At 31.8% G+C, this 18275-nt stretch overlaps 2 protein-coding genes and 1 pseudogene across 8 annotated transcripts; 1 reads left to right on the top strand and 2 right to left on the bottom strand.

The window, feature by feature from the left end:
* Positions 1-1680: 1680 nt before the first annotated feature.
* LOC111880890 (uncharacterized) lies at positions 1681-8166 on the bottom strand. 6 transcript variants are annotated; one of them, XM_023877302.3, is made up of 19 exons: positions 8008-8165; positions 7779-7906; positions 6940-7049; positions 6649-6807; positions 6266-6331; positions 6098-6187; positions 5695-5985; positions 5017-5114; positions 4794-4829; positions 4599-4719; positions 4265-4501; positions 4081-4176; positions 3862-3966; positions 3160-3294; positions 2715-3070; positions 2504-2597; positions 2311-2442; positions 2091-2197; positions 1681-2019 (listed from the first exon to the last, which is right to left on the bottom strand). In XM_023877302.3, exons 3-18 carry the CDS (start codon positions 7036-7038, stop codon positions 2099-2101), a joined length of 2214 nt encoding a protein of 737 aa, XP_023733070.1. In that variant the 5' UTR covers positions 7039-7049; positions 7779-7906; positions 8008-8165; the 3' UTR covers positions 1681-2019; positions 2091-2098. The 6 variants fall into 6 exon arrangements, with proteins under 6 accessions (XP_023733070.1, XP_023733073.1, XP_023733069.1 ...); XM_023877305.3 differs by having other exon boundaries at positions 7848-7906; XM_023877301.3 differs by having other exon boundaries at positions 7779-7932; positions 8008-8164.
* Positions 8167-8770: 604 nt separating this feature from the next.
* On the top strand, positions 8771-9807 carry LOC111880891 (protein ALTERED XYLOGLUCAN 9-like; annotated as a pseudogene).
* Positions 9808-14934: 5127 nt separating this feature from the next.
* LOC111880901 (probable prolyl 4-hydroxylase 3) lies at positions 14935-18017 on the bottom strand. 2 transcript variants are annotated; one of them, XM_023877316.2, is made up of 8 exons: positions 17606-18017; positions 16937-17027; positions 16656-16753; positions 16447-16544; positions 15946-16075; positions 15557-15744; positions 15392-15477; positions 14935-15272 (listed from the first exon to the last, which is right to left on the bottom strand). In XM_023877316.2, exons 1-7 carry the CDS (start codon positions 17812-17814, stop codon positions 15404-15406), a joined length of 888 nt encoding a protein of 295 aa, XP_023733084.1. In that variant the 5' UTR covers positions 17815-18017; the 3' UTR covers positions 14935-15272; positions 15392-15403. The 2 variants fall into 2 exon arrangements, with proteins under 2 accessions (XP_023733084.1, XP_042754925.1); XM_042898991.2 differs by lacking the exon at positions 17606-18017 and adding an exon at positions 17222-17552.
* Between the last annotated feature and the right edge of the window lie 258 nt (positions 18018-18275).

Below are 18275 nucleotides of genomic sequence, written 5' to 3'. Positions count from 1 at the left end.
AGATAAAATCAACATAAAGTATTAAGATAATGCATGAATTTTATAACTAAATATGCCCATATCAATAAGACACGAAATTTTATGTATGAGGAAAACATCGGGTTTTCCCGGGAAGTTCAACACTTTTACCTATGTGATGTATACAAGGTTTAACAATTATACACGTTTACAAAAATCGACAAGCATACTACGGATCTCCACACTTTTTCTTATATACAACACTCGTTTCAGAAAATATCGGATTTTCTGGGTTTTCAAACTTCACAAAAATCATTATTTTCAAATTTGACTTATGAACTCACCAACATTTCATATGTTGACGTTTTTTCCAAAATACTTGTATCCTCAGGTAACAGGTAAATCGAAGAATATGTATCCAGTGATGTCATGGTGTTTTGTTTAAATTAGTATCGAACGGTTAAAGTTATGGAAATGTAATGTTTAAAACAATGTACTGAATGTAAACAATATCAGTTGTAATATTTCAATGCATGGTGATGACTGATGTTATGATTCATGTATAATCATTGTGATGGTATTCAATTGAGTCACAATAGCCCTCGGACATTTCCGCCGTCTGGTTCTGGGGTGTGACACTTAAAATGTAAAAAAAATTAACCATAGTTTTTATTGATAAGTGAATAACAAATGTACTGTAGAAAAAACTTGATTCATTTTTATTCACTTATAAATAACGATAGCTGAAAATATATAAAAAAATTATTTTATTTTAAAACTATATCAATATGGATGTCTATTTGTAGAGAATAAAAAATCATGAATTTTAGTATATTTAAAATAATTTTTCAATAAAAATAACTCTTAAAAAAAAAAAAAAACAAAAAAAAAAAAAACAAAAACAAAAACAAAACAAAACAAACGAAAAAGGCAATGTTTTTGTATATATTAAAGTAATGTTTAGCATAGTTTAAGGAAATATGTTTTGTTGGAAAACACATGTTTATTCTTTTCCCATTTCCGCTGGTACAACGGAAGCTTTTGCGGCAAAAATAAATGAGTGGCTGAGAATGATTCCCCCATTCTCAACCTTTTTTTTCTCAATTGAACTGTCCCTATATATATATATATATATATATATATATATATATATATATATATATATATATATATATATATATATATATATATATATATATATATATATATATATATATATATATATATATAATCATTTTTGCATAAAATCATATTTACAAATAGTTTAATCTAATGATGATTTTACAAATAATAACATTTAATCGCATTAAAACGTGTGTTTGAATACGTTGTTGGTGTGTAACCCCAAAAGAACCGTATACCAATCCTCCTTTTGCCAAGATTAACTCTCATATATACGCAATTTAATTGAAGTCTCTACACCATAACATTAATCTTGACTGGGACAAGATTATTCCATCTCGTAAGGTCATCTCCTACCAACAAAGTGGGGTTATCGATTAAAGATTGACAACCTAATAAAGACAGGTTTCCATACATAAAACTATCTTATCATACCGATGAACATCGACTTAAATCATTATTAAACATTCATTGCTATAATATAATTTCATTGGTCTTAAGTGATAACTGAATATCAAAAGTATATTAATAGCTTATTAACCAGACGACTTTCTGTACCAAAATCAATATCATCAATAAATCCATAAATACAACAAACAATGAACACATAACATACAAATAAAAGACAAAAATAATAACAAAGTGAATTAATAAAAAAAAATTACAAAAAAATGGGGAAAATACAACGGAAAAACAACTAAACATTGTTGCTTTTCATAAAATTAACACCCATCCCATCAAATAATAAAATTATACAAAGCCTTATGAAATGAACTCGGCAACCAGCAAAAGCTCTAAGGATTTTTACAAGAGAGTTGGTTTCTTCCATTATTCACTCTTCTTTTCTCTGAAGTCAACAGCTCTCCTTGTCAAAAAGTCAAAATACAAAATCCCAAATTCAATTTTGTGTAACAACCACCACACTTGCTTATGTGGGACCTACAAAAAAATTAAAAGAATATTATTGATAATGAGAATAAAGTATGTTGCTATTATGAGGAAGAACTTACCTATGGAATCATTTTCCTGACACAATCCTGTAGTTGAGAACAAGATCCTCAGACTTTTTCCATATGTAAGTTCGAACAGTGGCTAAGCTCATTTCAGGTGCTAACACCTGGCATACAAAAAGATCAGTTTTACCTTTTTAATTTATAAGACACTACTTCAAAATTCAAATTCTACCCAATTAAATAAAATAATCATTATGAATTAAACTCAAGAACATGCCTGATTATTGCACAAGATCTCTATAGAAGGCTTAAGCTTCCATGGCTTCAATCCAGGAGCAAAAGCTCCATCACTAATCAAAGTATCTGATGATTTGTCTAGAACCATCTTCTCCACAACATAATTAACAACCTTCAAAAAACAAAAAAAAATTAAAAACTCATATTAAGGTGATTGTTGAAATATATCGCACCTTATGCATTCTTAAAATCCGAGGTGCACTCAGCTTCCCTTGTGTCAAGATCTGAGCAGCTGAACCTTCAAATGGATGTAAATAAAAACTGCATCTGAAAACACAAAGAAACTTGCATGAGCATCTTTCAATTCATGAATTAAGTCATTAACAATGTAGTTTTTAAATACTATAATATTTAAAATGTATGAGATAAAAAGAAACAAATTACTTGGTATGTTCTCTTGGGGGCATACGATTAAGCAAAACAGCATCTAAAACCCAACGAGGGAAATCATCATCTTCAATTCCATCAAGATGAGTAATTTTCTTCCTCCATATTCCATTTTGAGAACTCTCAGTAATAATTGAAGGAGGAGAAGCAATTGAGAATTGAAATGGAGGGTAAACTCTGGAATCACTTTGAACATTAGCATCTGCTTCAGGTCTTGAAAGTGGAATGTTTTTGGAAGATATATCTTTGCTTGGAGCTTCTCCATTGACTGGAGGTTGAGACACGAATCTAACTTTTTTCTTTGAAAAATAAGGAGCCAATAGTCCTTTCAGAGTTTCTCGACCTAAATTAATCTGCAAAGATCAAAGAGATTGTAATTTGTATTTCGTAAGTCATCAATGATGATGTTTTTCATTACTTAATTCAAATCCAATGTGTGAACCTTGTCATCTTCAGCTTTCTGAGTGATGCTGAGGTCAGCAGCATACATTTCAGCAGAAAAACACTGGGGGGTATCCAAATGAATAGACAAGCTTCCAAGCCTAGTATCTGCAGTGAACCATGCAGGAATGCTGACCTGGAAAATAATATATATATAAAATCAAAATGGGAACAGATGAAGATTATATATATATATATATATATATATATATATATATATATATATATATATATATATATATATATATATATATATATATATATATATATATATACACACACATTGTTTTTTTTATTAAGAGCAAATTACACGAATGGTCCCTATGGTTTAAGGTAATTTGCGCGTTTGGTCCCTAACTTATTTTTTTAACTCAGAAGGTCCTTACTGTTTGTTTTTGTTACGCGCTTGGTCCCTATCTTACCTAAAAAGACTATTTTGCCCTTGTTTTTTTAATTTATTTAAATAAACACACCTCCAACCCTACCCCCGTCACCTTACCTTACCTACCCCACCATTTTTTCCTATTTAAATAGTAGTTTTTTTAGGTAAGACAGGGACCAAGCGCGTAACAAAAACAAACAGAAGGGACCTTCCGAGTTAAAAAAAAAAAATAAGTTAGGGACCAAATGCGCAAATTACCCCAAACCATAGGGACCATTCATGTAATTTACTCTTTTTATAAAGATCTATATTCATACATACCATCTCAAATAGTTCTTCCTTTTTCTCTTCAAATGAAACCTGTCCATAGTCTTCAATCACAACACCTTTAGTGATTTCCCAAAGCTTTACAGAACCACCATTATCCTATCAAATTGACACTTCACACCATCAGTTTCAAGTTCTTCAAGAAAAAATAATACAAAATAGGAGACGAAAAGTGTTCTTTTTTTAAAAATGTAAAAAAGATTAATATTTTACCTTGGTTAGGACATGTCTTCTATTGTTCAATATTTCATGTTGCACTATTCCTGGAATTCCATCAATAGTTAAGGTGGGAGCTTTATACACAGGAACCTACACATGAATTACATGAGTTAGTTTATGTAAACAGATATGCATCAACATAAACACAAAAAAAAAAAAAAAAGATAACATAACTCACAGGGGTAGATCCTTCTAAAGAAGCTCTTGCCCTTGAAAAAGACAAATTTCCAGCAAGAAAAGAACCACCTCTTTGAAACAATTTTTCAGGATTCAAGTGTTCAGAAGGCCACCTGTCCACAGAGGAATCTGTTGTTGCAACCCAAATTCCATCATCATCTAATGATAATTGCTGAATTGGATGTTCCTTTGTGCATAGCAATAAGCTATCTCTTGTAGAAAGATCTGTCAAGTACAACTACAAGTAGAAACAGATAATATTATTATTATTATTAAATGATTGATAATTATTATAATAATAAGTTAATAACATAAAGAAATAGAAGCAGACTCACAGAAAGATCTCGTCCACCACTATACACATGACTGAATGTTGGAGTAGTAGCAAGTGCCCATACAGAATCTGTATGAACAGCATATGAATGCACACATCTCTGTTGCCCAAGATCCCATAGTCTACCACAAATATATATTTTTTAAATAAAATAAAATAAAATAAAAAAAGATTTTTTTTTCATGAAACAGCTTACCTGATCATAGAATCAGAGGATCCTGATAAGCAAAACCTGCAATCATGAAATTGAAGTGTACACAAGTTAATAGTTAATAAACCTTGTTAAAGAATCGTTAAAATATACACAAGTTTCAAATATGTTTATAAAACGAAATTAGGAAATGAGATTGAGTTGTAAATTGGAGATAGAATTTTTCATTTTAGGAAAATGATAAAAATGAGAAAACAAAGTAACAAACCTTCCTGTAGAATCGATAAGCAAAGCCCTAATATTATCTGTATGCCCACGAAGCTTCATCAACTTTGAACCACTTCTTGAGTCCCAAACACGTACAACCTACAAAAAATAACAAATCAAGAAACATGAGGACTTCATTTACTATGTTAGGATAATTAGTAAAAGAGCAAAATTACACGAATGGTCCCTATGGTTTAGGGTAATTTGCACGTTTGGTCCCTAACTTAATTTTTTTAGTCGGAAGGTCCCAAGTGTTTGTTTTTGTTACGTGCTTGGTCCCTGTCTTACCTAAAAAGACTATTTTGCCCTTGATTTTTTAATTTATTTAAAGAAACACACCCCCTCTCACCATACCTTACCTACCCTACCATTTTCCCTATTTAAATAATAGTCTTTTTAGGTAAGACGGGGACCAAACACGTAACAAAAACAAACAGCAGAGACCTTCCGAGTTAAAAAAATAAGTTAGGGACCAAGCACGCAAATTACCCCAAACCATAGGGACCATCCGTGTAATTTACTCTTAGTAAAAACATTCATGATGTATCAGAACAAAGTCTATTCAATTATAGCAATGTAATCCAAATACAAAATCAATTTTCATTTTCACTGATAAAACTGAGTAACTTTTTGAAATAATGAGGTGGAATTTTCAAATGTTTTGGAAAGAAGAATCTACCTTTTCAGTGCCACCAGAGACCAAAAGAGTTCCAGTATCATTCATTGCTAATGCATAAACAGACTCTTTATGTCCTTTAGCAGAAATGGGAACATATCCTTGAGGTGTATTTGTGAGTGATGTAATACCATTGCTTGAGCTTACAGCACGTAGACTTGTAGGCATTGAATTTCCATTTGAAGAATCAGTGACAGCTGGCGTTTCAGTATTCTTGATGACTGGAGTAACTGCAGCTTCAAGATCCCAAATGAACACCTCACCACCCAATCCACCAGATGCAACAATATTGCTCTACAAGAAAGGTATGTTTGGTTTTGTAAAAGTATATATATATATATATATATATATATATATATATATATTGATTTCTTATAAAGAGGTGACAAATTTTCAACAAATTTACATTTTTTTCTGAGGAAGCAAGACAAGTAACATAATCTGTGTGTTGGTGGAGAGTTCTTTTACAAGTTCCATCAGAAAAGCTATCCCAAATCTGGAATAACACAGTATAGTATTATTATTACAAATCATAAGAATATTAATGAAGGAATTTTATAAAATCAAGAAAAACCTTGACTGTAGTATCTGAAGAGCAGGAGACAAGGGTATTCTTTCCTAAAAGGACTGCATCATTGACCTGTACAAAAACCGACTTTTTTTTAAGGAAGTAATAGACTCACTAACATTTATTTAGTTATAGAACTGTTTTCACACAATATGCAGGCTTTAAAATAGTGCAAAACTAATTTTGGTATCTTGAATATTATGTTATTGAAATGTACTATGGATTTAAGCACCAAAAAAAACTGATGCAAAAAGCCAAAACTCATTGATCTCCAAGACCCAATGTAAATAATCCATCATGTAACAATAATGACTTGGAATCATCTCACAAAAAGATAAAAGACTAATGGTAAATAATACAATTTATTTAGAGTAGAAATGAAATAATACCCAATCAACATGAGACTCAAAAGTAGATGAACAAGTGGCATCCTCTTCCCCTAATTCCCATCTTTTCAATGTGCCATCACGGCTTCCAGTGAAGAGGAAATTATGATTATCTGCTTCTGAATGCTTTAAGACAGACAAACAGTTCACACCTGCACAATGCTGCAAACACAAAGGCTCAGAAAAAACACACACACACATATATATATATATATATATATATATATATATATATATATATATATATATATATAAACATGGAAGAAATAGGGTAAAAACAAAATAAAGTCTGACCTTTGTGTTATCAGCATCATTTAAAACATAAGTCAATCTTTTCTCCTTACGAGGACGGGATGAATTTGAGGTATTGCCTGCACTGGCCACACGGTGCATTGCAAAATTACCTAAAGACCAAATTTAAGAAATTTTAAGTCAGAATGTGAAACTAATTTGTTAGGGTTTACAATTAACTATATCAATCAAAAACATATACTTCATCATCAAGAAGCACATAATCTTCACCCTTTTGATGAACAAGGAACAAGACAATAACAGATATGACAAGCTAAGAAGAAAAGTTTTCATAACATCAAGTCAAACCCTTAAATTTAATCATCCAAAACTCAATCTAACAATGGCATGGATTGGTGACAGAAATGGAACAAAATAGAAACAAAAACTATCGGATCCTTCAAATTTTAACTTCAGTTTCTCCAAATGAAGTAAGAAAATCCATCAAACAGTAATTCATCTGCATCAAACTAGGTCAAACTGTGTGAATTACAAGCTGATAGCAGTGAAGTCAAGTTGCTTTCGGAATGTAATTATATAAGTAACATAGAATCAACATTTTTGATGTAGGTGGAGTATAAGTGTATGATAAATATGGCCAATCATGAAGGAACTCACGCTCCTAACACAATGTCATCTTAAAGTTCTATTGTGTTATTAAGGCTTCAAACTGCATCCTAGTACTGTTACTTACAGTAAAAAAACCCTAAGCAACACCTAATACCTATACCAAAATTCCAAAAAGAATCAAAGTTTTGATAACCACAAGTCAAACTCCCGTTTAATTTAATCATCGAAAACTCAATCTTAATAATAGGATAGAGAGATTTAGTGGTGCTTACAAAGAGATAGGCCAGAAGTGAAGCAAAATAAACACACACAAAAACTTGTCTGATCCTTGAAATTTTAACCTTAGTTTCTCCGAATGAAGTAGAATTTTACATACAAGCGATGATTCATATGCATCAATCTGCGTCAAACGGTGCGAATATCAAGCTGAAACCAGTGAATTCAAGTTGATTTCAGACGATAACGATATGAACAATAAAGAATAAAAAATTTTGGATGTACGTGTAGGAAGGAGTATTTGTGTTTATGCACTTGGAGTTGATGCGTAAGTGGGGGAAAGAGGGAAGGAGGTTAGGGACGAAGAAAGCAGTAGAATGCTGACTTTCGATGAGCTCTCGTCTGCTTTGACTTGGTTTTTCTTTTTCTTTATTCCCAACACAAATATTCTATAGAAGAGAGAATGAAATTTGTCAAATCCATTACTTGTTATCATAATAAATTACAAATTTGGTTGTTTTTAGAATTAAAAGATTCATTGTCATCACAATTTTTTTTTGGAAAATCGAAGAATATTATTTGACAACATTATTAACAACAAACAAAATTACATTATGTAAACTAATAAAACTAAGAAAATATATAACATTAATATTATCAAAATCTACATAACTATATTTTATTCAATAAATTGAAATATATATATATATATATATATATATATATATATATATATATATATATATATATATATATATATATATATATATATATATATATATATATATATATGAATGAGTAGGATTAAATAAGAACACCTAAAAGGTTGAGAACGTGAGAACATATATGGGTCATCTAATTTTTAAGATGTGTGGCTATAATTAATTGTTATTTTTCTAATTATTAATATATTTAAATTTAAATTTTTAAATTAAAAAAAAATTATAAAGGCTATTAAGGTAAATAAGCATTACCCTAATTTTGTAAACTCCTATAATTACTTTATGTCTCTCTATTTCTTGACCTGATCTCATAGAGCATTAAATCGATGAAACAAAAGCGGTCTCCTTCAACTCGATCATCATCAGACGTCTCCATCACCAAAACCCTCCATGGCTTCAACGCCAAATCGGCCTCCTGCAACTCGATCTTCAATCGTTCTCCTACAACTCGATTTTATTTCATTGGTATTCATTGGAGATTCTAGACTTACATCCTTGAATCCAATGAAGCGGAAGCGAAAGGGGCCGTCCAATTGGGAATAATGGTGGCCTGTGTAGTCTTATTTGTGCTAATGGCTATGGCGGGATGGCATCTTAGTCATAATAAAGTTCTCTTCTTCAGCGGTGCTCTTTTCATCAGTCTCGCTGTATGTATTCACCTCATTCCTTATTTCCCTTATGTTTTCCCCTCTTCTCCGACTGTTATGTTACAACAAGATCTCACGCCTTGCATTTCTTTAATAAACGAGGTTAATTTCCACTCCAATTTTGATGGGTTTTCATGGGATTTCGAAAACAACTCTCGATATTTCGATTGCGATTTCCAGAAATTGAGTCAGATCGATGTCTCGGACCTACTAAATGTTTCATGGATCGTTGTCGCAAGCGATTCACAAGCGCGATTGTTGTGGTTTCGTTGTTAGATTTGGTTTTGAGTTTAGATGAAATGGAATCGATTCAGGAGGATTTGTTTAAACGACATAGTAATTATCATATCGTGGTTGAAGAAATTGTGATGAAATTGGACTTCATTTGCGCACCTTACGCTACTAATCTCACTCATGTCATTACGGATTTCAAAAGAAACAATACTTATCCAAATGTGTTAGTGATGGGTTTAGGTTTATGGCACATGTTACACTTCACAAACTATTCCGATTACGGAGTTTCATTACGATTTATAAGGGAATCATTGATTCCATTCCTTCCAGTGGGATCTGATTCTACTCGAGGATTCCATTTGTTTTGGCTAGGTATGCCAACTTTGATAAACAAAATGTTGAATACAGAAGAGAAAAGGTTAAAGATGACAAGTGAGATGTGCAATTTATATGATCAAGAACTTTATAAATCAGAATGTTGAAGTCCTAGATTAGGGCTTTGGAGGATCAGATTCGATCAGTGAATCTGGTGTGGATTCTTGGACAGAGATGATGGGTGCAAAACTGAGAACCCTAGCTTCTTGTAACAACGTAAATTTTCAAACAAAATTTTCATTTCAAAATAAAGTGTTTTCATTCAAAACAAGGCATAAACATTCCAAGTGTCATGTCAAAATACAAATCATATGAATCCCAAGATCATAAAACATCTATCAGTGTGTACAGATCACGCCGACGTCTTCCCACGGTCCTCGCTAGTACCTGAAACACATACATAACAACTGTAAGCATAAATGCTTAGTGAGTTCCCCAAAATACAACTTACGCACATACGCCTTTCCAGGCCCTGACCTTCCGGTCCATGTGTCTCAGGGGACTTCCGTCCCTGCTGGGTAAACCTTCCGGTCCTACCCACGCCAACCTTACGGTCCAGATTACACGCCTTCCGACCCATAACATAATGCCTTCCGGCCCACGTAAACATACATACATAAACATACATAGCACGCATAACAATTATCTTATCACATTTAGCACATATATCACATACCATATCCGACCTTCCGGTCACACAGTTAAACCCTTCCGGGTACGTATAGTGAGAAGACTCACCTCGTGAATATCGAAAGCTAGCAAATCCCGAAATCACTCGTACTCGATCCGCCGAGCTACAATCTCCCTATAACACCATACATCTCTTATTAACACTTTTATCTTCTAAGTTTGACTATCCCTAAGAAGTCAAACATAGGTCAACTCTGGTCAACGGTCAACGGTCAACTTGACCCGACTCGGCGAGCGCTAGGACGACTCGGCGAGTCTAGACGTCCTCACCAATTCTCTAAGATTCCCTTTCTACTCGTCGAGTATCTCCCCTGACTCGACGAGTTCCTCCTGGAAGAATCGCGGGGCCACCCCGACTCAACTCGTCGAGTCTGAAGAACAACTCGGCGAGTCCCAGTTAATCTTCAAGCTACTCGCCGAGCCTGTTCATCGGACTTGGCGAGTCCATGCCATGCAACCGCTCAAACTGCTTTCTAAGGTTAGATCTGCTCCGACCATTCATAAGTCTGGCCTTCCTAGACTGGTTCATCACGTAAAGTCCTCATTTCGGTGCTCATAATACACCCCATGACTCATAATTCACGTTTTGACCTAAGGCATAAGGATTCCGATCCAAAACCTCCATTGATTCCCGAAAAGCTCAGGCATGGGACATTTTGGACTTCCAAGGGTCCCAATATAGGATTCCAATCGCTTGGGGGACTAAGGAACACTCAATCTAGCCACAAAAGGGTTCAATAAACCCTAAATCCATATACACATCAACATAGAAGGGATTAACTCGAAATTATTACCTGAATAACGTTGCTCTGTGTCCCCAACCCTCTGAATGTGGCTTCTCCTGCTGTTCCCTTAACCAAGCCTCCTCCTTCTTGCAAAATAGCACTTCCAAGATCAATAATGGTCTTCTACCTTGCTCCAGATGCTCACAATCGAATTAAGGTTTCACTTACAGGACTAGGGTGAACAATGATGGCCATAAGGCCCCTTATATGTGTCCCAAACCTGAACGGTTAGGGTTTCGCTAAACAGCGCGGACTCGCCGAGTCCATACCGGACTCGCCGAGTCCAGTCGCGAACCCGCGACCAGATCCGCGATCCTACTCGGCGAGTCTGAGCTCCAACTCGCCGAGTCCCCTCTTAAAACACCCAAAATCATAAATATAACAATACATGGAATTCCAGGCTGTTACACTTCTGCAGTCTACTACATCTTTCTTATCTTTAAGTCTCCTGATCTCTCTTTATGAATATATTTAGAATGTGTATTTATTTATGAATAACATTGTATTCATCTATGAATAGTATGTGTGGATTAATGTATTTATTTATGATTAGAGGTATTCATTTATTCATTTGTGAATAGCAGGGTACTCATTTGTTAATATCAGTGTATTTATTTGTGAATAGCAGTATAATCATGTGTTAATGAGTGTATTTAATTATGATTATAGGTATTCTTTTTATTTTCAGTTGATTAAAAAAAGGAATTGGATTACTTGTAAATTGATATGTATTCATTTGTGATTGGAGTAGTTTCATGTTTTTTGAAAAGAAAAATCATTTGTGAATATAAATGTATTGATTTGGGGTTGGATTTCTATTCATTTTTTTTGAAAAAAAAAGGGAAATAGGAGAAAAGTTTTGATTTTTTTTTCATTTTTAAATAAATTTTGGTAAAAATGTTTTTTATATTCCATTAATAAGAAAAATAAAATATCAAATATTTCTTTCTTTATGGTAACTGATCATAAATTTAAGGGAATTTGATTGAATTTTATTTTATTTTAACTTAATTAAAATATACAGTTACTTATATGCCCTTATATATTGATTGACTCACAACTGTTCTCGCATTCTCAACCTTTTAGGTGTTCTCATTTGATCATTTCCATATATATATATATATATATATATATATATATATATATATATATATATATATATATGTATGTATATATATATATATATATATATATATATATATGATTAGTGATTTAGTATGTAACTTAGCTTGGAAACAATCAATGTAATTAACTCATCGAAGTTGATATCATTGGTTATATTTACACCAAAACATGTGTAGCCTGGAATAATATATTGCATAGATCTCTCTTTAAAGTGTCATTGGCCTCCATTAGAAATTGGTATTTTTAAAAAATCCTTATACATACTCATTTTTTTAGTATGCAAAAACTATTAAAATAGGGTTTCAGCAATGGATGAACAAACACAAATAAATATATTGTTTGTGGAAGAACAAACAACACACAAATACCCTACTTTTACCTTTCTGAAACATCATTTTGGAATGTTGGAATGCCTATACTCATACATTCTGATAGTTTGAAATACAATTTTAGTCTGAAATGTATGGGTGTCAAATTTCATAGCTCATACCTACCAACCATGACCAACTCTGAAATGAACATTACTAGCCCAACGAAGTAAATGGTCATTTTATAAATTTTATAAAAAAATGATTATTGTTATAAATTTATTTATTTATGTGATTATATTGCTCAATTTTATGTTTTTTTCCCTTCCTAGAACGTCTTGCTAATCAAGTAATTGGTTTAGTATTTTAATAGTTGTGAGAATCATGTGTTACAAGAGTAAGTTAAAAGATAATATTATGTTAAATATGAAGGTCTAAATATTTGAAAAGTTTTAATTTATAAGAAATAAGAAAAATAATGAATTATTAAAATTGAAATTTTTTTATCTTTTAAATTTAACCAAATAATTTTTATAAATAAACAAAAAAATAATAAGTTTTAATTTTAAAACTTTGAAATTAAAAAGTAAATCCATTAACGACATAGATATCAATTTATTACTAAATTTATTATAATTATTACATTAAATATTATATGAAATTTAATAAAATAAAAAAAAACATATAAAATGATATATAGAAAAAAAAATTTAAAATAATCATAAAATTACATTTGACAAAATGAATGAGAATATGATATATGAAAAAATAATTTATTAGCGACAAAAGTAATTTATTAGAATAGATGAGATTATTTGCACTTTGCATAGTTGATTCTTCTAATGGACGTGGACTCCTTACAAGATGATATATGTGTTCAATTCACACTAATATTAAAATGGACTTGTTCATTTTTTGCCACATGGATAATTACAAATAATCGTGTTTATTTTTTATTGTTTGTTATTCAATTTTGTAATAAACACTTCACCACATGAATGATTTTTTTATAATTTTGGCTGTACATACAGATTCCTTAATTGCTTTATTAAAGTATAAAGTTTCTTGGTTATCACTAACCATATAAATATATTTTCCTGTTTGATGTATTGGTTTTTGGTAGTACTGTAAATAAACTGAATGGATACAAATAAGGGTTAGTTTATGTTTATTCGTTTAAGTCGGTCAAACAAACGAAATAACACAAACGGATAAACGAACGAGTTTTGTTGTTTATGTTCATTCGTTTAACAAATTACATTGTTCATGTTCGTTTGTTTATGTTCATGAACATGTTAAACAAACACTATTGAATATATATGAACATAAACGAACATATAATATAGTAATATAATAAAAAAACAATTGACCATATATAAAAATAAATAAACTTAAAAGAACATAAACTAACAACATAAACAAACATTCACGAACATAGATGAACGAACGAAACCATTGTTCACGTTCGTTCATTTAACTAAACGAACAAAAAATTATATTTATGTTCGTTCATTTATTAAATAAACGAACTTTCCGTTAAACGGTTCACAAATGTTTTATTGAACGTTCAATTTGTTTATAGCGGTTAGCAATATAATGTAGTAAAATAAATTTTGTTTATTTGCCTTTATAGACGCAAGTATTATTTTTGTTGCTAGTGATACTACTACTAAAAGAATAAACAAAAAAACTCTTTTGAGAACAATGGAACATAACCTATTTTAGATACATCAAGATAAATTAGTTAAAGAAGATAAATTAGTTAAAGTGTACGAAAAAAAAGTTATTAGAAAATGTTGATTATTGAAAATAATATTTAATTAAAAGTTAAAGTTAATGGATTAATGAAATATCAATAAATAATTTTGAATCATCACATAGATCTACCGTTAGAGTATCACATAGATCTACCGATAGAGTTGCTTTAACAATAATTTCAAAAAAAAAAAATCTAGAATTTAATTGTTATTGATGTTTATAATTATATTATGTACCAAGTTAAAATCAAACAAAAATAAAATATTATTATATCTATATTAATTTGCAAAGAAATTACTGTTTATTTATATATTTGTAGAAGATATAAGCTTACTACATCAAATAACTTATATATGAAAAATTGTATGTTACTTGAATTTTAAAGATTTGGTAAAAATATCTTTACTTATTTCGTACATTTACCATTAAAAAAAATTGAATCAAACCCTACAATTCAACAGCATTTTATGTTACTTGATTTTGGTAAAAATTGTATGTTACTTGAATTTTGAAGATGGTCTGGACTCTGGATGCCGTGTTTCAAGCCAATGGTCATATAAAATAGAAATTTTAAGAAAACAAAACACAAACACCAAAAGTACAATTCAACAACATTTTACAAGAGTAATTCATCTCAGCTGAGCATAACATCGTGTAAAAAAAATAAGTACACGCCATGAAACATAAAAAATAATAATAATAAATAATAAATAACTAGGATTTTGCTACTCTCATAAATGATCATGGTTATCTGTTATCTATTATCTATTATCTGCAATCAGTTTCCGTAAATAATTATACTCATCTTCTTTGCAACACAAAGGTCGGTTTAATTTTCCGCAACTATAACTTACCACCATCAACCCATCTCTATACACCACCACCACCACATCTTCCATTTACTTACTGCCAAATATTAAAAAATAAAAATTAATATACTTTTTAATCCAATTCTCGCAACATTACTTTATTTTTTACTGAAAATAGTCTCTACTTACATTTTGCTATTATTAACTAAGAAATACCTTTAGAGAAACTTAAATTTTGTATTCTTCAACATGCATCCATTTTGTTGATGACCATTTATGTCCTTTTATCACAGGACAACCACCTGAAAATACAGAATACATGACCTCAATCGTATCAAATATGAATATGTATGTAAATAGAAAATATACATATTTACATACCATGCAAACTAGTGGGATCCAACGTGGCATCAGGCCTCATGCTCCAAAAAAGCAACGCATCACCCATTTTTGGTTTCACATGCACACCCTTTTTAGCACATTCAGATAAATTATTCCACTCAGGGTGAGAGCTGAAATTTCCCTGTGCAGCTGGGAAAACCGTTTCTCCCCCTTCCTCCACATCTGACCTGTAATCATATCATATCATATCATATCATCAGATAAATTAGTATATAAGTATTTACTTATATTAGGGTTTAGGGTAAAATACAGGTTTCAATAAAAATGGAGGATACTCACAGATACATAAGAACTGTATTTACTTATATTAGGGTTTAGGGTTTAGGGTAAAATACAGATAGATTTCAATAAAAATGGAGGATACTCACAGATACATAAGAACTGTAGCTATTCTTTGGCCACCGTTTTTAGTGTTGAATTCATCAAGAAAGTAATCAAAGTGAGGCTCATACTTTTGTCCTTCTTCATAGTGAAGAACTTGTAGCCCTTCTCCATGCTCTGTTAATTAAGAAAATAGCAGATTAAAAAAAAATGGTACTTGTGCTTTTTAGTCCAATACTGAAACTTTGTTTTTTTTTTCAAATTTGGTCCTTATTACAAGGTTTCATATCAATTTTGGTCCCTGGGACTTTCTGAATTTAATCCTTATTACAAGGTTTCATATCGATTTTGCTCCATGAACCAAAAGCAACATGAATGCAAGTGTGGAGTAAACACGGTAATAATCAGAAAACGCAGGGACCATTTTTGTAATTTACTGTTGAGAACAATATTTGTCTGTAATGTATGATCCACAGAAAACAGAAGACATTAGAGTTTAGAGTGTAACTGATTATAAAATGAGCATGAGAGATATTCATAAATCATACCTACAGGGATAAATGTGAAGTCTGCTATTCTTTGTTCAATGTTTCTTATAATTTTATCCCTTCCCCTTCTCAAAAATGTTCCTGAGCTTGTACGTACCCTAAAAAATGAAAGTTCAAGAAAAATCTGATTGCATTCATTTCATATGATATGATTCAACTGTAATATAAGTAAAAAAAAAGATTAAAAAGTGTCAGAACACAGAACAAACCTGCTATCTTTGCTTTGACCAGTCTTGCTATCAACAACTGTTGACTTTGCCATGTGAGGCTTGGCAAGATTTATCAAATACTCACACTCTTCCTTTGACTATTTCATAACACAACATCAGAGTCAATACTCAATACTTCAGCATTGATTATATGTTAATGTTATGTTCCTTTTTGACATGATGCATTAAGTGCAACATAATAGAGGAAGTAAGAGATAATTAGGTATGATATAGAAGCTGGAAAGCATGTAAATATGTAGGAAAGAAGAAAGGCTACTCACCAAGAAATTGTGATAAACAAAGGCTCTAGGCTCCCAAGAGAGAATCTCAGTCCACTGATCTCCTCTCTTTCCCATCTCATCACCATCACCACTGCATTGCATTGCACATCAATCAAATTCAAGTGTATTTCATAACTGAGAAACTAATAGTGATAAGCAAGGTTGTTTATAATTATACTATATTGAATATTCACATAAACATAACAAAATGAGATGCAATTAAAATGATAAATATGCAGTTCCCCTATTTTGGGCTATCTACCACACTTCTGATCAATGTCTGACCTTTTCTCATTGCAATCTCAAAAAGCCACAAATTTTGTGTCTTGTAATGTCTACTGTATACACCCGCTGTTCTATAGAAGATATGCACCTTGGATCTTGATGTCGGACCTAGTACATTTCAAGGTTCGAAGTAGAAGGACTTTCCTATAGATTTACTAACGGATTTCCGTTACAAGACCTAAATTTTATGCCATAGATTGAAACAGATTAACAAGTTTATACTGTTCGCCTGATTCAACCCCTATGGCCGCGCAGATCGTCCCTGAAAACTATCTAAGTTGATTTTAGGTGACAAAAATCACCCAAAATCGAAACACGATCACATCTCAGAAAAGTAACCGATTAAACGTAAATTCAGGAGAAAATGAGAAGAAAACTACATACATAAGAAATCGTTTCCGTTTGAAGATGATGTGATCTCGAAGGTAAGAAGAAGAACCGTCGTCGGAACCGATCGGGAGTGAAAAGATCCCTAGAGCAAGAAGTACCAGTAAAACTATTGTCAGCATTAAAAGCATTGATAGAACTAACGCCATCGTCGACGATCTCTTCCCGTGGTGATGCCGACCCAAATAGTTTCTTCCCTTCCGCATTGTTGCAAAGATTTCGGGATGGAAAGAAACCCTAATTCGAAGGGTTTTCAGCTGAATTTTCGTTCGTTGTTTTTCCTGGAATCGAAAATGGAAGTCTTGGTGACTTGTTTGGGTTCCCTTAATACTTATATACCTGTGTTGATGAAGAAGGAACTAACGGAAGGCGGCACGGTCGACGGACATCGTTTGTGAAATGACAGATTTGTCTTGTCTCCCTGTTTAATCCAAATTATGAAAGGTATAAATGCACTTTAAAAATAGACAAAACTTCAAAAATAGTCCCTGTGGTTTCCGAAAATATCAAGTTTCATCCCTAAGTTCAAAAAACCTCACGGATCGTCCCTGTGCTTTCAAAACTTTTAACATTTGGTCCTTCCGGCTAACTCCGTTACTATTTAGCCGTTAAGTCAGGGGCAATTTTGTCATTTCACTACACAGGGACCATTTATGAGGTTTTTAAT

This window comes from Lactuca sativa, chromosome 2 (assembly GCF_002870075.4).
Source record: "Lactuca sativa cultivar Salinas chromosome 2, Lsat_Salinas_v11, whole genome shotgun sequence".
NCBI lineage: Eukaryota > Viridiplantae > Streptophyta > Magnoliopsida > Asterales > Asteraceae > Lactuca > Lactuca sativa.
The sequence above is the reverse complement of the archived record's forward strand: the minus strand, read 5'-3'. Positions and strand labels throughout refer to the sequence as shown.